The sequence below is a fragment of the Anastrepha ludens genome, chromosome 2, assembly GCF_028408465.1.
Source record: "Anastrepha ludens isolate Willacy chromosome 2, idAnaLude1.1, whole genome shotgun sequence".
Classification (NCBI taxonomy): Eukaryota; Metazoa; Arthropoda; class Insecta; order Diptera; family Tephritidae; genus Anastrepha; species Anastrepha ludens.
The window spans coordinates 163,615,371-163,637,654 of NC_071498.1; the positions used below are offsets into that span (position 1 = coordinate 163,615,371).

General features: G+C 38.2%; 1 protein-coding gene across 1 annotated transcript; it reads right to left on the minus strand.

Moving 5' to 3' along the window:
* Window positions 1-2,468: 2,468 nt before the first annotated feature.
* On the minus strand, window positions 2,469-7,943 carry LOC128855580 (uncharacterized). Its single transcript, XM_054090594.1, has 2 exons — window positions 4,061-7,943; window positions 2,469-3,142 (listed from the first exon to the last, which is right to left on the minus strand). Exons 1-2 carry the CDS (start codon window positions 7,941-7,943, stop codon window positions 2,469-2,471), a joined length of 4,557 nt encoding a protein of 1,518 aa, XP_053946569.1.
* Between the last annotated feature and the right edge of the window lie 14,341 nt (window positions 7,944-22,284).

Here is a 22,284-nt window from a genome sequence, read left to right on the forward strand (position 1 = left end):
CGAGCTGCTGCTTCACCTCTAAACACCAATGCTTTTGATTGTGTAACACGTTTTCAGTGTGTTTTTCACTCTTTTGCCTTTATCGTTGTTTTTGTTTTTGCAGTAACTATTGTACTATTCGTGCTTGTTGCAAACCGGTTCATGCCTGCTTCACAAAAGCGCTTTTCTTTTCACTTCAATTTATTACAATAATTTTCGCGCGTCACGGCAAAGCCTTTGCTTATACTTGCGAGCCTGCGCTTTAAGCCCAGGCTGTAACCTTCCAGTGGGGGTCTGCGCCAATATTGGGCATTTATGTGTTGTTGTCGGCACCTGCGGCATGCAGTGCATTAAAAGACAGTAGAACTTTTTGTATGTAATGTTTGGCTTCCTCTCAGCCATCTTGCCGCCGTTCCTACAATTTTCCGATCGGCTTTTAAGTGAATTTTCTGAAACAGCAGCTGCAACGCTTTTGTGGTTTGCTCGTTATTATGAACCCAATTCTACTCAAAAGAAATAATCACACTTATTTACAAAGCCACAAAGGATTACAGGAGCGAGGTGCCGACTTTGTTTGAAGTGGAAATGCAAGAGGCTCTTTGAAAAAATTCGAGTGAAAATTGCGTTTTAAATGTACGCTCATTTATTTTTGTGGTATTTAAATTTTCTTAGTATTTTAAGTAAAATGCAAGAAACTTAAGTAATTTTCGGCTTGATGTAGTCACGGCATTGATAGAGACATATACGAGTATATGTACATATCATATCTGATTCAAAATTAGCCCATTCAAAATTCGACCCACCCGCATTAGCAAAATTACCCAAAAAAAGTTAAAGTCAAAGGCTACACTCGGCGAGCCCAGTTTTTGGAGCTACAAGCAGGGATCTTGGTTGCCTTGTCTATGGAAATGTAGACTTTCGATACTCTCTAATAGCAAAACTGAAGAACCACATCGCAGAATAAAAAAAATATCCACAACCTGTACTCCTTTCCTGGTGGTTGTCTAGACCACTCGACTAAATATTCTTACCTGTGGGCAGAGAGTAAGGTGAATTTATTTGCAAACTTCGCGGGATTAAAATTTCGCTCTAGTTATTTTTTTCATGAGTTGGCAGCACTGTTAATAACATCTGGGCCAACTTTCATGTGAATGTCATTATCAGTAATATATTTACGCTTGTGTTTACCAAACGACCAAGAGTGCAGTTTTCGATTTTTACAATGTCTGATTTGATTGAGCAGAGAAGTGCCATCAAATTTTGTTTGCGGAATGAAATTTCGGCTGCGGAAACGTTTAGCATGTTGCAGAAGGCATTTGGTGATTCGACCATGTCGTAGAAAAATGTTTATAAGTGGTACAAAGACTTCAAAGAGGGTCGAGAACGTGTTGATGACTTGGAGCGCTCCGGACGACCATCGATGTCAACAGATGACCCACACGTCAATAAAGTGAAGGAGTTAGTGCTCAAAAATCGTCGGTTGACTGTTGAAGACCTTACTGATATGATCGGAATATCAGAAGGATCTGTGAAAATCATTTTGAATAGTCAAATCTCGTTTGGTACCGAAAACCCTCAATTTCTTGGAAAAAAGTCGTCGCGTTGATGTGTGTGAAACAATGCTTTCAGACTATCAGGACAAGCTCAAAATGCATCATTACGGGAGATGAGACTTGGATTTATGCTTACGGCCCTGAAACAACCGACCAATCAAGCGAATATCGTGCTAAAGGCGAGGCCAGACCGAAAAGAGCACGTCAAAGTCGTTTTTTTTTCGATTTTCGTGGTGTGGTGAACTAATTATGAATTCCTTCCACCTGGCCAAACTGTTAATAAGGAATATTATTTGAGCGTTATGCGTCGTTTACGTCAAGCAATTTGTCTAAAAAGACCAGAAATATGGGCCAACAACTCTTGGTTTTTGCATCACGATAATGCACCGTCTCACACTGCACTCGTTCTTCGTGACCATTTCGCCAAAAATTCCGCGCATATCGTTCCGCAACCACCGTATTCGCCTGATTTGGCTCCGTGTGACTTCTGGCTATTCCCAAAACTCAAGAGACCACTCCGGGGAACGCGTTTCGAGTCGATTGAGGAGATAAAAGCTGAATCGAAGAAGATGCTGATGGCTATACCGGAAATGGACTATTTGGCATGTTTCGGGGATTAGAAAAATCGTTGGTGTTGTAAAGAAAAGAGGATTCTAATTTTTAATAGCTTCTTTGATTGATGCTTTAAAAAACCTGTAAAGGTATTTATTTATTTTATTCTTTTAGTTTTTACATATTTTTTACAATTCGTGGTTTAATTATATTTCAGTTTTCCTTTACCTTAGTTTTCCTCTCTTATTCTTTATTTCTTTCAATTAGGCCTTATATGTGTGTCCGCGAGCACCGATAAAAATGAAATGAGCGATATAAAAGAGCAAAGCTTAGTTATAGTGACAAGTCATAATTTCGCACAGAGTTGCTCTATTTCGTAAATTTTTACGGGTTGCTTAAGTCGGCAACAATGTCCCCCCGGTAAGCGGACGAATCTTCGGAGCTTGCCTTGTCTTTGCCGATGTCGAGCACTGCAAGCTTTACTGCTGGTCGTTCTAAAACACCTTGCCTCGTTTTTACTTTAGCACGCCTTACTTGTCCATCTTTTGCCATCGTTGTTTCGACGACTATACCTTTTAGCCAAGTGTTCCTTTCTGCGTTTTCATCGACAATCAATACGATGTCACCCTCGCTTATGGGTTTCACTTTTTCAAACCATTTACTGCGGCGTGTAAGTGATGGAATCATTTCACGTACCCATCGACGCCAGAATAAATTCGCAAACATCTCGCTTTGACGTAAATTCATTTTTAAGCTAATTTCTTCAGGTTTACAAAACGGCTTGGCTCCATTTGAACTACCCAATAAAAAATGGTTTGGGGTAATCGGTTCCTGGTCTTCATAGTCGAGCGATAGATATGTCAGCGGTCGAGAATTAATGATCATCTCCACCTCCAGCAAAGCCGAACGTAAACTTTCATCAGAGAATCTCTGCGACGGCGAAATCTTATACAGCACTGCCTTTGTTGTTCTTATTAGGCGTTCCCATGCTCCACCCATGTGAGGTGCAGCTGGTGGATTAAACTTCCAGGCGATACCTTTGTGAGCAAGTTCACGTTCTACGATAGAAGCATTCAGTTTAAGCAGCTCGTCTTTTAAAAAGCTATCTGCCCCGCGAAAATTCGTACCGTTATCGCTATATATTTCAACAGGGCAGCCACGGCGAGCAATGAAATTTCGCAAGCACATTAGACAGGAGTCAGTACTTAGAGAATGGGCTATTTCTATGTGTATAGCTCTTATTGTCAGGCAGGTCAGCAATACTCCCCACCTCTTCTTCGCCTTGCGGTTTTCAGTAACTAAGATCGGCCCAAAATAATCGATTCCAACATATGTAAATCGACGAGAATATGCGGCAAGCCGGGCTGTTGGTAATTGCGCCATTTGTGGAGCTTGCGGAGCGGCGTTCGCGATTTTACATACTTGGCAATTTCGCCTCACAGCTTTAAATAACGATCGCAGTTTTGGTATAAAAAACAATTGTCTTACCTCATTCAAGGCTGTCTCGTGCTGAATATGGTAAAAGCGTTGATGATAGTGATCTACTATAAGATAGGTTACTCGATGACCAGGTGGTAGAACAATGAAATCACGTTGAGGCTGGTCGCATGACTGAAAATATGTTGCCCTATTTTTCACACGAATGAGATGCTCGTCGTCCATATAAACTTGCAGGTTTCGTAGCGGACCAGTTTTACATACAGGCTTACCAACTTTAAGCAATGACCAGTCGTCAAAATGTTCCATTTGGATTGTCTTAAAAATAAACAGTTTTGCACGCCGAAAATGACATGCGGTTAGATGACTGCCTTCCGATGTGATTTGGAGCCGTTGTTTAAGTTTTTCGATGTAAAGCACACAGTTTGCTATAGCTCTATATAGTCGAAGCCAATTCGAAAAATATTCAAAGTTGATATTTACCTTTCGCACGTTGTGAATTAGAAGCTTAGTTCGAAATTCGCTAGGGTTCACCGTACCCAGATCTTCTTGTTCCGGCCACTCTTTAGTAGGTAAAGTAAGGAAAGCGGGACCATTTATCCACTGATGAGCTACCTCAATGCAAGGCCTCGTTTTCGTAGCAATATCAGCGACATTCATTTTTGTTGGTATCCAACGCCATTCACTGATAGCAGTTGCTTCTTGGATTTCAGCGATACGAAACATTACAAATTGTTGAAATTTACGCGGATCACCATGAAGCCACTTTAGAACGGTTTTTGAGTCGCTCCAGATGCAACGTTTCTCAAATTTTATATGATGTGCTTCCTCAACCATGTTTGTTAAACGTGCACCAATTACCGCAGCCTGTAGTTCCAGTCGTGGTATTGAGAGCGGGCGCAACGGTGCGACCTTTGCTTTAGCTGCCACCAACCTACTGACGACGTGACCTCCAGCTTCAATACGAAAATATGATACGGCTGCGTATGCATTTTCACTTGCGTCTACGAACGTATGCAGTTGTACTTTACAGTCATCCTCGTAAAGGAGTGGAGAGTAGCAACGCGGTACCGACACGCTAGTAATAACGGGAATGTATTCAATCCAAGTTTTCCATTTCAATGAAAGTTCATAATTTAACGGTTGGTCCCAGTCTATTCCACTTCGCCAGATATCTTGAATAAGAATCTTTAGATACGAAGTTAAGCAAGCTACTAGTCCCAGCGGATCGAAAACTGACATGAGCACTTGCAATACTTCTCTCTTTGTAGGGACGACCCTGTCCGCGAATACATTGCGCTTAAGCCGAACAAATTTGAGCACGTAGCTGAATGTATCGGATTTTGGTTCCCAGTACATACCAAGTATTTTTTCGAAATTTATGACATCCTTACTGCAGTCAAATGATTTAAGTTGTGGCTCCCCATCTCCATTAAGCGCTGCTAAAACATCTGGCGAATTGCTTGACCAATTACGCATGTTGAAACCACATTTAGAGTGAACATCTCGAACATTTTTTGCCAATTTGATAGCTTCGTCGACGGTTCGAGCCGAATCAATAAAATCATCGACGTAATGGTGATTCTTTATTGCACACGCTACCTGAGAATTTTGAGCAGCGTGTACCGAAGCATTTAGATTTCGCACGTAATGCGCTATACATGGAGAACAAGAAGCACCAAAACTTAAAACGTTGAGCCTGTAAACGTTTATCGGATCATTCATGTTAGTACGCCAGAGAAAACGCTGAGCATCTGCGTCTGGGTGTCGTAACTTAATGCGGTGGAACATTTCTTCGATATCACCGCATATTGCGATTCTACCCATTCGAAAGTTGAATAATATATTTACTAGTGGAGTTAACATATCTGGCCCTTTCAGTAAGAAATTGTTTAGGGATACATCTCTAGATTTTGCGGCTGCATCCCACACAAGTCGAATTTTATTTGGCTTGTGCGGATTGCGGACAATAAAAACCGGCAAATACCAAATTTTGTCACCACGGTCATTTATAGCTTCGTTCGGTAACTTGGTCGCATAATTTTTCTTAACTAAGTTGTCAATTTGTTCCTGCATATTGCGTTGTAGTTCAGGATTGCTAGATAACTTACGTTCCAGACACTTAAAGCGACTAAGAGCTGTTGGCAAGCTGTCTGGCAATCGTACATTATCATTTGACCACAGCAAGCTCGCGGTGTACTGACCCTCATGCAACTCGCAGTTACCCAAAATTTCTATGGCTCGTTGATCTTCCATTGAAACTGGATTTACCTTTGGCACTGAAATTCCAATATTTTCATTCAACATGAAAGACTTTACGAGTTCATGCAAGTTGTTATCGCTCTCGCAGTCGCATTTATGTAAGTTTAATCCGTTACCTTTACTCTGATTATTACCGCCACCAAAAATTGTCCACCCTAATCTGGTTTTCGCCCCTACGGGATCTTGCCATCCACCTTCACGTATCTTCTGTGCCATTATCAAATTGGGGTTATTTACACCAATAATTAGCTTAGGAACTATGTCAATAAAGTTTGGCAAGGGAATGCCTTTTAAATGTGCATATTTTGTTTTCAATTGGTCAGCAATCAATGTTGATGATGACATATTTAAGCTACTAACCGTGTAAACACCTCGGAGTGGATATATTTTCGCACCTTGAATATTACCTGAAATTCGTAAATCGAGCCGTTGCGAATCAGCTTCATATCGGTTTATATCTCCAGTCCAGTGAATGCATAGAGGATCGGGAACGCCAGCCTCACCCAATTCATCTGCAAGTGTTTGATCTATAAGTGTTAGTGTAGATCCATCATCCATAAACGCGTATGTGGATATTGTTTTATTTCTTCCATACAAAACTATCGGTAAGATTCGAAAATATGTGGTGTTGTTGCTGGAAATCGAACGGTGGTTATTCAGCATCGTTGAAACTTCACTATTTTTGTTAACATCAGAATGAAGGAGCCTGTGGTGACGTATTGTGCAGCTATCCACCCCACACGACTTGTTACTCCAGCAGCGGCGAGAGTGTGTTCCCAAACACTGGCGGCATAGATTTTTCCTCTTAACAAAGTCCCATCTCTCATTCATAGTGAGTGCTTTAAACCGGTCACACTGAGGAACCTTATGCGGGTTATTACATACTGCGCATCTGGGCATAGATTTTGCTTCTTCGTATTGTTTTAAAACGGCATCAGATTTATGCGTGTGCAAATGAGCTTCACGCTTGTTAAGTTTCTCTGAGAGTGATGCCGGATTCGTAACACGGCAAGCTGCTTCAGCCAATGTGGACAACCAGGTAGAAAAATCTTCCAAGCAAGGGTTATTCATGCCAGTTGAATAAATTGCCCAGTTAAGTTTTGACTCCTGAGAGAGCTTCTCAACGAATTCGTGCAATAGTAATGGGCTGTTGAGGTAACCGCTTAGTTTGCTTGCATGAATTATTGCTACTATATTCTTGATAGCAAATGCAAAGTCGATGAGTAGATCAAGTTTACCCTTAGGCGATGGTAATTGACGCGCCCTATCAATAAGTACTCTAAGTATTTGCTCAGGACGTCCAAAATACATTCTGAGCGTATTTATAATATCAGGTACCATCTCCGGTAATACCAGTAAATTGCGCACGACCTCCCTAGCCTTACCACGTAGACACTTTTGAAGGCGAACTAAATTCTCATGATGAGAGTAACCAGCCATTTGTGTGCTCTGTTCATATGCACTAACAAAAATATGCCACTCTTGGGGGTCACCGCTAAATACCGGCAAGTCTTTTGGCACGCATTGCCGCGCTGCAAACTGCGAAGTCGTCAAATTACAGGTTTCGGCTGATTGACTTGCGAATACCTGATTTGGCGAACTTGCTGTACTTGTTGGTGCTGTGAACGTTGTAAATATGTTTGGCGAATTACCGTTGCAGTCTACATGTAAGGCCTGACTACGCTCTGCCGCAGTCCGCGTCGACGGCTGACGTGGTGACTGCATAACCGTATGTACCGGTACCTCACGCGCTGGACATATGTTGGTTCTGTTATTTTGTACAGGCTGCACTGGAGTAGGCGAAAATGCTGTGTTACCGCTCACATTAGTTCCACACATTTTGGTGGGGCCAATAACACATGAACCTTCTATTTCCTCGTCTGCATCTTCTGCGTTTAAAATGCGAAATTTTTCCCGTAAATACTCTTCTCTTAAACGCATGGTCTCTTCTAGTTGCTGTAAACGGAGCTGTTTTTTTCTGCTATGGATTAGCAATTCTTGTGGTGCGCTGAGACTGCCACCGTCGCCATCTAGATTTATTTGTAAATTTTGATCTGCAGGCGGTGCAGGACTAGTGACGTTATACTCACAATCATTTTGCACTACAACTTCTTCAGCCATTGTGTTTAGCGTTGCTGGAGCACCGTTTAATTCCGCCATCATTTAATAAGGTTTTTTAAAGATTTTGTTGTAAAGAAAAGAGGATTCTAATTTTTAATAGCTTCTTTGATTGATGCTTTAAAAAACCTGTAAAGGTATTTATTTATTTTATTCTTTTAGTTTTTACATATTTTTTACAATTCGTGGTTTAATTATATTTCAGTTTTCCTTTACCTTAGTTTTCCTCTCTTATTCTTTATTTCTTTCAATTAGGCCTTATATGTGTGTCCGCGAGCACCGATAAAAATGAAATGAGCGATATAAAAGAGCAAAGCTTAGTTATAGTGACAAGTCATAATTTCGCACAGAGTTGCTCTATTTCGTAAATTTTTACGGGTTGCTTAAGTCGGCAACAGTTGGCATAAGTGAATTTCATCGAGAGGGGATTATTTTGAAGGGGATGAAATTGATTTACATGAATAAATAAATATTTATAATTTTACAACCAAATTCACCTTACTTTTTGCCCACAGTGTTATAATCGTTAGTAGCGTCAAGGGGTTCGGTTTAGCAGATTGTTTGCTAGTAGCTTATTCGAGTGTTCTCTTTGAAGGTTGGAATGAAATTTCAGAAGTTTATATGTTGCAGGATACATTGCCTCAAATTAGAAATAAACTGTTGCTCGTTTTTAACTGTCATTTAAGCTGCGGCCTGATTGCTGTTTTGCAGTTTACTTTGCATTACAATAAAACGAGTGATCACTTTTTTGAGCTTTATGTTGAGAAATGAAATAAAGCAAAATAAATAAAATATCTGCGTACTCTGTTTTTCCATTTTCGCAAATGATAGTGAAATATATCTGCATCAAATAAGGCGTGTGTGAATGTACTTATATATTAACACATCGAACGTCTTCTAACTTTTAACAAACTTTTAAAACACGGTGTCTTCGACGAGATTATATACACTCTGCGTCAGAAAAAAGTAACTGCGATTATTCTTGAAGTGTTAAAGATATATATTTAAAAAAAATTTTACATCAAAGTATGTACAAAACTACGAGTCGCAATTACTCAATAAACCGTATGGTCTTCATCGTGTTCGAGTTTAGCCTGACATCTTCTCGACATGCTTTGAACCAGCTTTACTGTGTAGCTCGTCGACAAACTGTTGCTCATTATCCTCTTGCAGGACCCATTCATTGTTTCTTCCTGGGTACATCTTTTTCACCGACATTAAAAACCCTCAATTGTAAATTTGCAACCTTTTTTCCGCATCCGAAGCATCCGAAACCGCGCTCGGAGAAGCAACCCCAAACTTTCACTTACACCGGGTGCTTAACAGTGCACTGTACGATTTTAGTATGGCTCGTGGCTCGCTTAAGTGGAACCCAAGCCCAGAAAGTTGCTTCATCCGAGAAAAAAACAACTTTAACCCAATCACGTTCTATATTTTCGGTAGCCCAATCCTTGCGTTTCTCAATGTATTTTTCTGAGAGCAATGATTTTGATGATGTGTGACGGTAGGATATGTTCGCCTCCTTCAATCGACGTTCGATGGTGTTGATACTCAGGGCTATTCCCTTTTTAGCAAGAACTGATCGTACTTGCCGTAGTCACAAAGAAGGATCCCGCTTAAAAAGTTGGACGACCACTTTATCCTGCTTTTTTTGTCGTCACTCGCTTCAAGGTGCGCTCGGAAAAGTCATCAACACTTTTGTACCATACACCTTATACCGCTGATTCCACGTTACAACAAACTTTTTTGATTTTTTAATCATTTTTCTAGCCACGGCGTAAGATAATTTCGGCTCCTTCAAATGCGTGCATAAAAATATCACCTCAAAACGCTTCGTGTACTTCTCACTCATTTCTGTTTGGTTGCGTTTACGGGAAAGTATCGAACGACACTAACCTGAGTTAGCACTGGCATCGTAGCCCTTGAGCAGGACTATTAAGCAGCAAAAAGCAGAACGAAATATATCTTGAAGTTACAAGAAGAAAACCGGTTCTTTTCTTGTGACACAGACTGTATGTATGTATTTATATAATCTTACTCAAAAAGTTCTGAAAATAACCGCCAGGTGGCACTTAACGTCAACTGATTTGAGTTTTTTTTTTTATTTGCTAGGTTGCCTGTGTCTGTGGTTCACATTTCTACCAAAATTTTATCGCCATTGCTGCCATTTGTAAAAGTTAAGCCGTCTTCAGTAAATCTCTTATTTCAATAAAAAGAGCATTGATCAAAAAATTCGACGTCCAAAAGTTGTTTTTCAAAGCGCGTTCACGTTCGCCATTCACTGTTACATTGGCACCTTGTCTTTGAAGAAATATGGCCGATATCCATAGTCTGCACGAAACGATTGTTTTTAATGGATATTCTTGAATGGTTTCAGGAATCTACAGCCTGAATAGGGAAGTTTTGCTTTTTGACATAGCGATTAAGCCAAAAATCAGCCTCATCTTTGAACACCATAAATTGGCCTGAGCGCCATTACGCACTATGACCAGAGCTGATCTATTGTGAAAAGCCTATTTTTAGAGTTTCAGGCTTTTTAAAAATTTTAGCACAATTTTGGGCTTGTTGTTCCAAAGATTGCATGGAGATACTACGATACCACCGAGGTGGTGAAGTCTCTGTCTGCCCAACGCAGGACATTCACAAAGCACATGTTCTGATCTTTCTTTGTCCATTTCGCAAAAGCGGCAGACATTGGTCTCAGATAGACCAATATTATTTAGATGATACCACAGGCTGCAGTGACCTGTAAGATATCCTGTTAAAAGACGCAGATTTACTCTGCTTAGTGAGAGTAGCTTGTCAGATATTCCTTTGTTGGGACTTAGAAATAGTTTGGCTTGACGTTGACCGGCACAGTTTAGCCAGTGTACGGCAAGTTTTCTTTCTTCCCATTTCCTAAGGAATTCATTAATGTGGCCTTTTGTCAGTCCACAGAAAGGATCAGGACCAGTAAGTTGCATATTTGCCCCTTGTTTTGCAAGGTCATCAGCCATTTCATTTCCCTCATGTTCTTGATGCCCCGGAATCCAGCCTAGTGTTACTATGTTGAGGGTTCCTAACGTGTTGAGAAGGTTTATGCAATCAATTACCAATTTAGAGGTGATAGTTGTTGATAGAAGGACTTTTAGAGCCGCTTGGCTATCTGAAAGTATGTAGATGTGAGTACCTCTCATTTTCTTGTTAAGGCATTCTCTCACACATATTTCAATGACATGTATTTCTGCCTGGAATATTGTTGGGTAGAGTCCCATCGGAATGTCAATGAATACTGAAAAAATTATGTATTTAGTTTGACAGTATTCATGCTTGATCTGTCAAAAAACTCTTATTGGAAAGAGTACCTCCATTCTGATCACTCTCTATAATACTAGTTTATTCCTCAAAAGTGGTGTTATCGCCTTCAAAGTTCTCCCCATGAACTGCAATGCCCTTATGCCAGTGTTTGATCCAGCTTTCGAAACATTTGTGGAACTCTATTTCCTGCGTAGCCATCGTCGGCTTTGATGCTTCGATTTTTCCATTACTTCCTTTCGGCGGTTAAAACGTGTTCCCCGTAATGGTTTTTGACTCGTTCAAACAGAAAAAAAACGGACGGAACCATATTACCATTCAACCATTCAAATTCTTCCCTTTTTGGCGAATTGCTTCCCATAACGGCCAAATAAGGCAAACATTCGTGGTGTACAATTCCGTCATCACTTTCATTTTGACTAGAAACGACATGGTTGTTTTGGTCTTGATTCATTCGGAGCTCTTCACTAACTCGCCTGACGTCTGGATTGCGTGTCGTACTTATAAGCCCACGTCTTGTTTTTGAGTCGGATTCAGCCTTGGATATTATGTTTTTGGGCCCTTTTTTGCATGAAATTCAGGTCCTTCGGGACCAACTTTGAAGCAACACGGCACAAACCCAAATCCAAATCATTAACTATAACGTCCTGAACGGATCCATATGCAATGATGCAATATTCGGTGAAAACGGCAACTCCGTGTGGAGCGACCACACCTATAACTATGTTGATTTAGTTCAACTATATATATTGGGTAGTCGCAAAAGTCTTTTCGTATTTTGTCAATAGATGTCGTTGGAGTCATCTATATCCAGTGCTACCAATCACATTGTGTCATGTCATATGGTGTTAGAAAGGTAACATTTTAAGCTTCATTTAACCAAAACAAAATCAAATTCGGAGAAGTTGAAAAAAGTTATAGCTGTTGAAAAATTAGTGAAAATAATAAAGAAATTCGCTATATTTTGAAATTTTTGTATAAAAAAGGGAAGAATGCCACGCAAGCCTCCAATGAAATTTGTGAAGTTTACGGAGACGATGCTGTATCAGTTCGTGTAGCACAGCAATGGTTCGCTTGCTTCCGTTCTGGAAATTTCGATGTGAAAGATGCACCTCGCTCCGGTCGACCTATCGTAAAAAAATCGATGAAATCATGGAAAATATTGACCAGGACCGTCACATAAGTTGCCATGACATCGCCAAGGCACTAAACATTCATCATCAAACGGTTTTGAACCATTTAAAAAAGGCTGGTTACAAAAAGAAGCTCGATGTTTGGGTACCACATGAATTGTCTGTGAAAAATTCAATGGGCCGAATTAACATCTGCGATTCTTTGCTGAAACGAAATGAAATCGAACCATTTCTGAAGCCAATGTTAACAGAAGACGAAAAGTGGATCAAATACGACAATAATGTGCGAAAAAGATCATGGTGCAAGGGTGGTGAAGTTTAACAAATGGTCGCAAAGCCAGGATTGACGCCTCGAAAGGTTATGCTGTGTGTTTGGTGGGATTGGAAAATAAATCATCCACTATGAGCTGCTCCAGCCTGCTCGAACGATTGATTCTACACTTTACTGTCAACAACTGATGAGACTGAAGCAAGCAATCGAAAAAAAACAGCCAGAACTGATCAGCAGAAAGGGCGTCGTCTTCCACCAGGACAATGCTAAGCCACACACATCTTTGATGACTCGGCAAAAACTGGGAGAGCTTAGCTGGGAAGTTTTGATGCATCCACCATATAGCCCTGACCTTGCACCATCGGACGACCATTTGTTTCGGTCAATGCAGAACTCCCTTAATGGAGTAAAGTTGGCTTGAAGAGAAGCCTGTGAAAATTACTTGTCGCAGTTTTTCGCCGAGAAACCACAAAAGTTTTACACTGAATGTCTCTAGAAGAAAAATGGCAAAAGGTGGTCGACCAAAATGGTACATATTTGGCTTAATAAAGTTCACTATAAATATAAAAAAAATGAGTTGAAGTTTGATTAGAAATACGAAAAGACTTTTTCGACTACCCAATATATATCACATATTATAAAACAAAGTCGCTTTTTCTGTCCCTATGTCCCCTTATACGCTTAAATCTTTAAAACTACGCAACGGATTTTGATGCGGTTTTTTTTTAAAGATAGATTGATTGAAGAGGAAGGTTTATATCTATATAATGTGAAGAAATATATAAAGGGGGCGTGGCAATCGGTCAAAATGTGGCAAAAAAACATAATTTTTTTGTTTTCACGACCATAAATCATAAACGAATCAACCAATTAAAATGAAACTTTCTTGAAGTTTAACTTTGAAATATTTACTTTCGTTCTGCATCAAAAAAAATAATTGATTTATTTGTTATTTAACCAAAATTGTTTAAACAAAAGCAGCTCTTTTTCCAAAAAAAGCTGTTTGTGTGTGTGTTCGCTGTCAACCGAATGAAGCAACAGGCGTTAAGCGATAATCTCACCACACCTCATTAATGTTGAATTACATCGTATGGTGACGTATGTATGTATGTATTTACGAGTCGCTCGCATTATTTCATTTCGGACGTATGTACATATGTATCTATGTATGTACTGAATTCCATGTAATTATATGTACATACAATTTTACAGCGAAATAAAACGCTATTTTCAGGTTCTATATTAGTAAATCGCACATAATTAAAATACAGTTTTTGAATAGTTTTTATTGATTCGGAGCGCGTTTAGTTTGCTATCAATTCCATACAATAACATTTTTTGTCATTTACTTTTTACGACAACTAATAGCTTATTTTCGAAGCGATTTCAACAAATGGGTACAACATTAATTCTTATCCAATTAAATACCTTAAATACATTGTTGTTTTCATATAGATCTATGTATATGGCTCTTTACAGCATATAATTAAAAACAATATTTTTCAAGATATTACAACAGTAATTAGTAATTGAGATCTACCGGAAAAATTGCGTTAGCTGTTGCGTCATCCGGCATTGCCGCTACTCTTTTGGAAAGAGTCTTTTGGAAAGAGGCCGAACCACACACTCTACAATCAAGCACCCGCTGAAAATCGCCACCGATGATGATAACAGCGTCTGTAGTGTTTCTAGACAGAGCAATACAGGAAAATTGATGCGTGACTGCTCATTAATAGTCTGGGACGAAGCTACCATGTCAAACAAGATGTCTGTGGAAGCACTGGATAGGACAATGCGCGATTTGCGCAACAAAAATGCACCTATGGGTGGATGTACAATTCTGTTCTCAGGAGATTTCCGTCAAATCCTACCAGTTGTGACTCGAGGAACACGTGCTGACGAAATAAATGCTTCGCTAAAAAGATCCCACCTTTAGTCGTATGTCAATAAATTAGAGCTTAAAACTAATATGAGGATTTCGTCATCTTCACGTGAGAACAGGCTATTTCCAGAGATCCTGCTAAAAGTTGGCAATGGAGAATCAACACAAAGTGAGGGAAGGATTAACCTAGAAAACCTTTGTGTTTTGATAGACAACATCCAAGAGTTAGTCAACAATGTCTATCCAGACATTGATAACATAAGTTATAAGACAATATCTTGGTTTAAAGAAAGAGCTATTCTGTCACCAACTAACGAACAAGTAGATAAAGTAAATAACTTGATTATTTCAAAGATTGATGCGCCGACGAAAATATACTACTCGGTCGATACTGTTCTCGATTTGGAAGAAGCTGTTCAATTTCCTACAGAATTTCTAAATTCTTTGAAACCGTCTGGACTCCCTCCTCACAAAATGGAGCTGAAAATAGGTTGTCCTGTTATTTTATTAAGAAACCTAAGTCCACCTAAACTTTGCAATGGCACGCGTTTGCTGGTAAAATCACTGAAAACTTTCATAATAGAGTGCACAATACTCACAGGATGTGGTACCGGAGAAGATGTATTGATTCCCCGAATCCCTCTGATACCATCGGATCTACCATTCCAATTTAAACGCTTACAATTTCCGGTAAAGACATCTTTTGCAATGACCATTAATAAATCTCAGGGTCAAACCTTCAACGTTGCAGGCTTAGATTTGAGTGTTGACTGTTTTTCACATGGCCAACTGTATGTCGCTCTTTCAAGAGTAACCTCTAGAGAAAACATGTTTGTATTGTCTAATGACAAGAAGGCTATGAACGTTGTATATAAAGACATTCTGTAATATAGTAATTGTTGTAAAAATAAAATAAATACATATGTAAAAATGCAAAAAGTTAATATGCAAAAATGTAGGGTATGAATTTAGATATCCCAAAGATAGCAGGAAATCTTCATGCTATAAAGAAAGGGGAATTGTTTTACTCCAAATTTAACGCGTGCGGGCCACGGGCAATAATGAATAAGCCAAAACTACTGGATCGATTTTAATCATTTTTTCAGTGAGTGACATAGGGTATATATTTTATACCCGTGCGAAGCTGGGCGGGTTACTAGTATAAATATATAATTGGCTCGTACACCCATTCTGGGTGTTTGGGCGAGCTCCTCTTCCTATTTGTGGTGTGGGTGTTGATGATGTTCCACAAATGTCTTTCCAATTATGACTTTATTTAATCGAAAATTTTCTTGAATATCTTTTCGAAAAGTTTTGAAAAGGTAGTTAATTTAGATATTTAGCGGTAATTTCTAACATAAATTTTGTGAGTGATGGCAAATTTTCCGTTTTGTTTCTTTTACTCTTTGGGACTGAGATTTCGCTTGCGCTAAAGCTTTGGACTGCTGCCTGGTGACTATTAAACTATTAAAATGTAGTCCGATTTTACACAATGGATTATATGAAAAACGGTGCATACTAAAAACCATAATATTTAAAGTTGAATTTCAATGTAACTGCGATACATTTTCAATAACACAAAAATCTCGTTCTTCACTTATAAAGAAATTACAGAATTTTTTGCAATAAACATTGCGTTAAATACCTTAGAGACCCAAAATTCAATTTCATTTTGTTACAATGACCTCATCGCTCTGCCATACTTCATCATTGGGCCAATCTGGACCACCGTGTTCGCGCTGAGTAGCAACATAATTTTTCTACAATCGCATTGTAATCGTGCATGAATAAATTTTTTGTTATAAAAATCGCACTTATTCTATTTTCCAAAACCACTTCCACTTAGCGCTCACATGCGCACAGAACAAAACGACTTCCATACAGGCACAGGAACATTTGTGCTTAAATGAAATCATTTTAAAATTGCTTTGTGTGGCATTGTTGGATGTGTGGTGCGAGTGCATATTTAAGTACAATTAATACAATAAGAAATTATGTGCACAAATAATAATAATAGTAATAAAAAAATACTTTTTTAAAATCCTTTTCGATTGGTTATATACAGGCATATGCATGTATGTGTGCGTGCGTGTGTAAGTGCGCACATACTTTTGCGCAATTCTCAGGTAATAATGCGCGTCCATACAATGAACACGCGAGTGGCTCATTCGGACGCGAAATGTTCCAATGTGCCAAATAACAATGCCGCTGTTTGATTGAAGGATGTATTTCTTGATAGTTTTTTTTTCTTCTTTTTTTTTGATATATTTTCGCTTGATTATGCATTTCCTTTCTCAATAATTCTGCGTTACTTACCTTTCTGGAAATCGATCTTTACGTATTGTTGCTGAAGTGTTTTAAATACTTTTATATGAAACTTATTGTACATACATATCCACGCACGAGGGTCGTTTGAAAAGTTAGTGCCAAACAAAAATCTATATTCTTAATTCTTTGGAGAAGAACTTTTTTTTTTTTTTTTGACATAGTCTCTGGCAGAGGAGAGAACAACTCGAAGGGCAGTTGAATAGCTCCCTGTTGGAGGCCGAAGACGAGGACGCACCAACAAAAGATGGCTCGAAGACGCGGAAGTTGACCTGGAAAAGGTCGAAACGTGCGCCGGTGGAGCGAGGTAGCCTTAGATAGGGACAGATGTCGTAAGATTGTAAATGAAGCAACGACTGTAATGCTAAGACGAAGAAGAAGTCTCTGTTTAGGCTTATACATTTCGTCCAACGTTGTTTTAGTCTGTTGACCCCTTCCGAGTAATAGCATTCATCCAAGTTTGAAGGTTAGGATTCATCCAGTCGTTTCTGCAATCATCTCCTCCTTTGAATAAAATTCTTCTCCCGCCATCCATTTTTTTCCAATTTGGGTATCAAATAGTAGTCCGAAGGATCCGAGGGAGCCAAGTCTGGAGAATAGGGGGATGTTAAATGAGTTGGAACCCTATTAGTAATAATTTTACCAGCACAACTGCCAAGTGGGTAAGTGGGCAAACCGATTTTTATTATCGCTTTTCTCTTTACCTCCTTGTACTTCAGCTTGAACACAGCATTTCGTTAGTCAGTATTGTGTTAAAGTGTTCAGTTCGTAGGACGTAATAAATAATTTCAATGAAGTTCTGTAAGTTAATGTTCAAATTAAGATTTGTTTTTAAACATAAAAATCTTAAGACTGTCTGAAGAGAGGCAAAGGTCCCACATCTGTTGGCAAAGCTTTTGGTTTAAGTGAAGCGACTGTAAGAACGATTAGAAAAAAAAGAATTCCATTCGACAATCAGTAATTTCTGGTTCGGAACTTAGTTCTAAAACAACTTCTTATAGTCGAAATCCTATCTTGGAGGCAACGGAAAAACACATGGTATTTTGGATGGAAGATTTACAAAAACAAAAAAACCTATTGATGGGAAAATTATAAAAGAGAAAGCACTTAAAATATGCAACCAACTTCAGAAATTGGAACCATCAAAAGTCTTCAGACAACGAAAAAACTGGTATTTAATGCAAGTGAGGTATGGCCAAAAAAGACACGCATTTCACAATGTAAAAATAAAAGCAGAAGTAGCATCAGCAGACGGAAATGCTGTCGAGATAAACTAGGAAAAATAATTGAATACTCCAGATCAAATATTTAATGCCGACGAAACGGGATTGTTCTGGAAGAAAATGCCTACAAGAATGTACATAGCAAAATCTGAAAAATCAGCTGGTGGCTGGCAGCTGCCAAAGATGGGGCGACGTTTTTGTTTTGCAGTAACGCATTTGGTGATAAAATGTTAAAGTTTCTATTAATCAACGAATCCCTCATACCACGAGCTTTAAGAAGTAAGAACAATAAATACCTTCCAATCCATTTGATGGTGAATAAAAAGATCTGATCTGTTTACAAATTGGTTCAACAACTGCTTTGTTCCTGAAGTCCAGAAATATATGGAACAAAAAGGCTTGGAATTCAAAATACTTTTCTCGCTGATAATACGCCCAGCCACCCATACAAATATTCAAATGCTGTTTTTGCCGCCTAACACCACCTCGCTGATTCAGCCACTCGATCAGGGTGCAGGTGGCAGCATTTAAAATGTACTACATCAAGCAAAACTTTAAATATATTTTAGATTCAGTAGAAGAAAGAAATTTGAATGCTATGGAAGCATGGAGAAAGTTTACGATTATGAATTTTATTACACATGCTTCTTTTGCCATCAAAAAGTTGTGCCAATCGACATTAAATGCTTGTTGGAAAAAAATTTTGCCAGCATGCGCAAAAGTGGAAGTTTCGTAGTACAAAAATCAGCCGTGTGTTCTGAAATTATAAACCTATCGAGTGCAATTGATGACGATGGTTTCAACAACATGCAAACGGCTGTCATCGATGAATTAATGCGAGAAAGCCCTTTGGGTGAGGACGATTTGATCGAATTTATGACAGTTTGTGATAATAAAGAAGCCGTGATGTGATAATGTTGAAAACGAAGGTGAAGTTCAGCTATTAACGGCTGATTTAATTCGCACGGGCTTAAAATTTGCTACAAGTATGCAACAACATTTTCTTACTCATGATCCTGACATGGAGCTTGCATTAAAATTTCATCGTAATCTTAAGTTTTGTGTAGCTGGATATCAAGAATTAGATAAGCAACCTGAGAAACCAAACAAAACAGCCGCTTATAACAGACTTTATAAAAACAAAAAAAACAGCAGAGGTCGTTAATAACGAACGAAATTCTTCATTTGAATCAAACCCGACAGTTGTGCTAGACATATCTGACATATCTGCTGATTATAGATTTCTGGAACAGTCCGTAATAAACGTGCACGCTTGTTATCACGCTTGCATGGTTGCAAAATTGACTTTATTCCTAATTTCAATTTGAAATTTTATGTTTTGATTTTTCTCCTTCTTTATTTGCAAATTCTTAATACAGAATGTAAGCGATCACTGTAATAAATTGTTCATTAATTTGAATACAAATGTGATAAATAATTCTTTCTTCGTTTTTACATTTAACAAAACTATAAAATATTAGATATAATATTATGGTAATTGTTTCCTATACACTATCTTATGTTACGTCGATTGATGTTGATTTTTCACTTTTCATTAAATTAAATTTTTGTTGTAACCAAAATGGATTGCTTTTGTTTTATGTAATATGGATTTCATTATTACTTCTTTTGACGATTTTTTGGGGAAATATTTGAGTTTTTTCACCTTACGCGATTTTTTAAAGTTGTGGCTCATATCCCCAAATTTACCATATGCCGCATGTACTTTTTTACACGATTTTTTTGCACGTTTTACTAAGAAACGTATCTACCGTGTAAAAACAGAGTTGGGTGTAAATATTTTTGGGATTGCTGAGTCCGAATTCACTGTGCATTTGCTCTTTCAAAATCATTTACGAACAAATTAAAAAAAAGGTTAAAATTGGTTAAGGGGTTAGGGGTAGTCAGAATTTAAAAAAAATGCGATTTAATTTTTTTTGTATTTTCTTAAAGTATAATATCTTAAAAATATTGTCTCGATCAAAGGATTTTTTTTCAAAAACTTTGATTGTTTTTAAACAGTTAATTGTCGGGTTTTTTCTCGAAAATCTGGAAAATATTTCCTGAGGCCGCCACATTGTTAATTTTGAAAAACAAGCTTCGATCAGGCACAAGATTATCTATTAATAAAACTAATTTCTCTTGTCAGATTGATTTAAGATGAACCAAGGACTTGTGATGATCACCGCAAGGGACTTCTGGAGAAACGGACTCCACACAAGCAGCGATAACTTTACAATTATTAATTTCTTTTTTTTTTAGAATTTTGCTTAAGTAGGTAAAGTCGAAACATGATGTATTTATGCTATATTTTTTTGTTTGTAAAACAACAAACAAAATTTGTCGAAAATTCCCTATTTTGCAGTAGTGCCATCTCTCTGCCCCTGCACGGACTTTTCAAACGACCCTTTTCCATTGATTGATATGAAAAATACTGTAATTGAAATTCTAACTATAGTCGCAAGGTATTGGTGATCTCCCAGTGCTTGCGATAGCCACACAATTTCTTCAGGTAAGTCGAAAAACTCATTGCAAGGGAAATCACTGAGATTTTTTATTCTTCCTCATGCCAAAACGCCTTCGTGAAAATGTGCAATTCTATACATTTCCAGGCGCAGGATTCATTTCGCGTTAAATCGCAAGTGTACAAATAGTTCTCCATATCGTGGCAGTTCTAATCAAATCCACACTTTCTTCTTTGTATCTGCGCCACAATGCAAATTCTATTGAGTTTTCCTGTTTCTTCTTTAATTATTTCCCTGCCACCGCAAGAAACTCCACTCCGCCGCATTCTTCTTCGATTGCATTCATCAGCCACTATTGCATCGCTTTTATATTAACTTTTATTGTACATTCATAATATCTTCTTTAACATTACAATTCTTCAATTGAATTCTGCACGGTGTTGCATTGCTTTCTCTGCGCTTGGGGAATACAATGGCCGCATTGTAATCGATATGCGCCAACGCTACAAATTCTCAATTCTTCTCAAGTCTTGTTGTTGGGACGCGGGAATTAAATTAATTTATTTTATTGTTTGTTAAAAAGATCAATTGTGCGTGCGTTAAATTGTATTGTAGGCACATACATACATGAATTTATGTATATCTATGTGTATGTGCATATATATCTATTTGTTGTGGGTGTAGTTCTGTATTTGCTTTGCGGTAAGTGCGTGGAAAATGTCATCGAATGCCCGCAGTTCAAAGCGCATTGTCGATGTATTGTGAAGCGATCAGGATGTGAGCACTCATGCAGGATACGAGAGCGCAGCTGTGCGTTTTGCAATTAAAAAATAAAATTCATATATTTAATATTGTGGTATTGTGTATTGACATATGTATGTCTATGTATTATAAGATTATGAATGGCATCCATATGAGATAAAATGTTGATGTACGATAAAATAAGAAAAGCCATATGAAATCAATGATTGTACATAGATAAAAAATTTGCTTTTACCAGCGCGGTCGATATTTCAATACCGATTTTTAATAAAGAGTCCTTTAGGGATCCTATTAAGTGAGATTCCAGATATGGTCCCCCTTTTGCCAGAAATGGGAATGGTGTAAAAATGAAAATGCTGGGAAATCAAGTTTGAAAGCATTTTTCTCTATGAAAAGAAGAAAGTTTGCTTTCTGCTGGTAACAAATTACAGTGTGCACTTCTCTTAAGCGGACATCTCTCATAAGTTGATACTATTTTCCGTAAATATCACAAACCCTCAAGAATTTGTATTTTATTTTTTTTTCTCTTGAGCGGACAACTATCCCATTAGCCCTTCCATAATATATAATTAATTTTTTCAAACTTTTCTCATAAGCGGACGACTTTTCAGTTCCTTAGGTGTTCGCTTAAGAGTGGGTACCCTGTATTTGTGGTTTCCTTATACAAATGGCTTCGTTTCTTGTTTTTTTTTAATGAGTTATATACAGTTATTATATGTGTTATATTATATGTGTGCTAGTCGATTCTAACATAACCTAAACGTTGTAAACAAAGCTTACACATATGGTGAACAAACTCTTTCGACACATTAGTGATTTTGTTTTGGTATCATATAATTTTGGTTTTGTGAAAATGTCTGATTTTGTGCCGAATAATCGTCATTTGCGGGAAGTGTTGATTCTCCTCTTTCATTTGAAAAAAACGGCGGCTGAAGCGTATCGAGAGCTACAAAAAGTTTATGGAGATGCTGCTTTAAGTGAAACAACGTGCCGCGAATGGTTCCGTCGCTTCAACGACGGTGATTTTA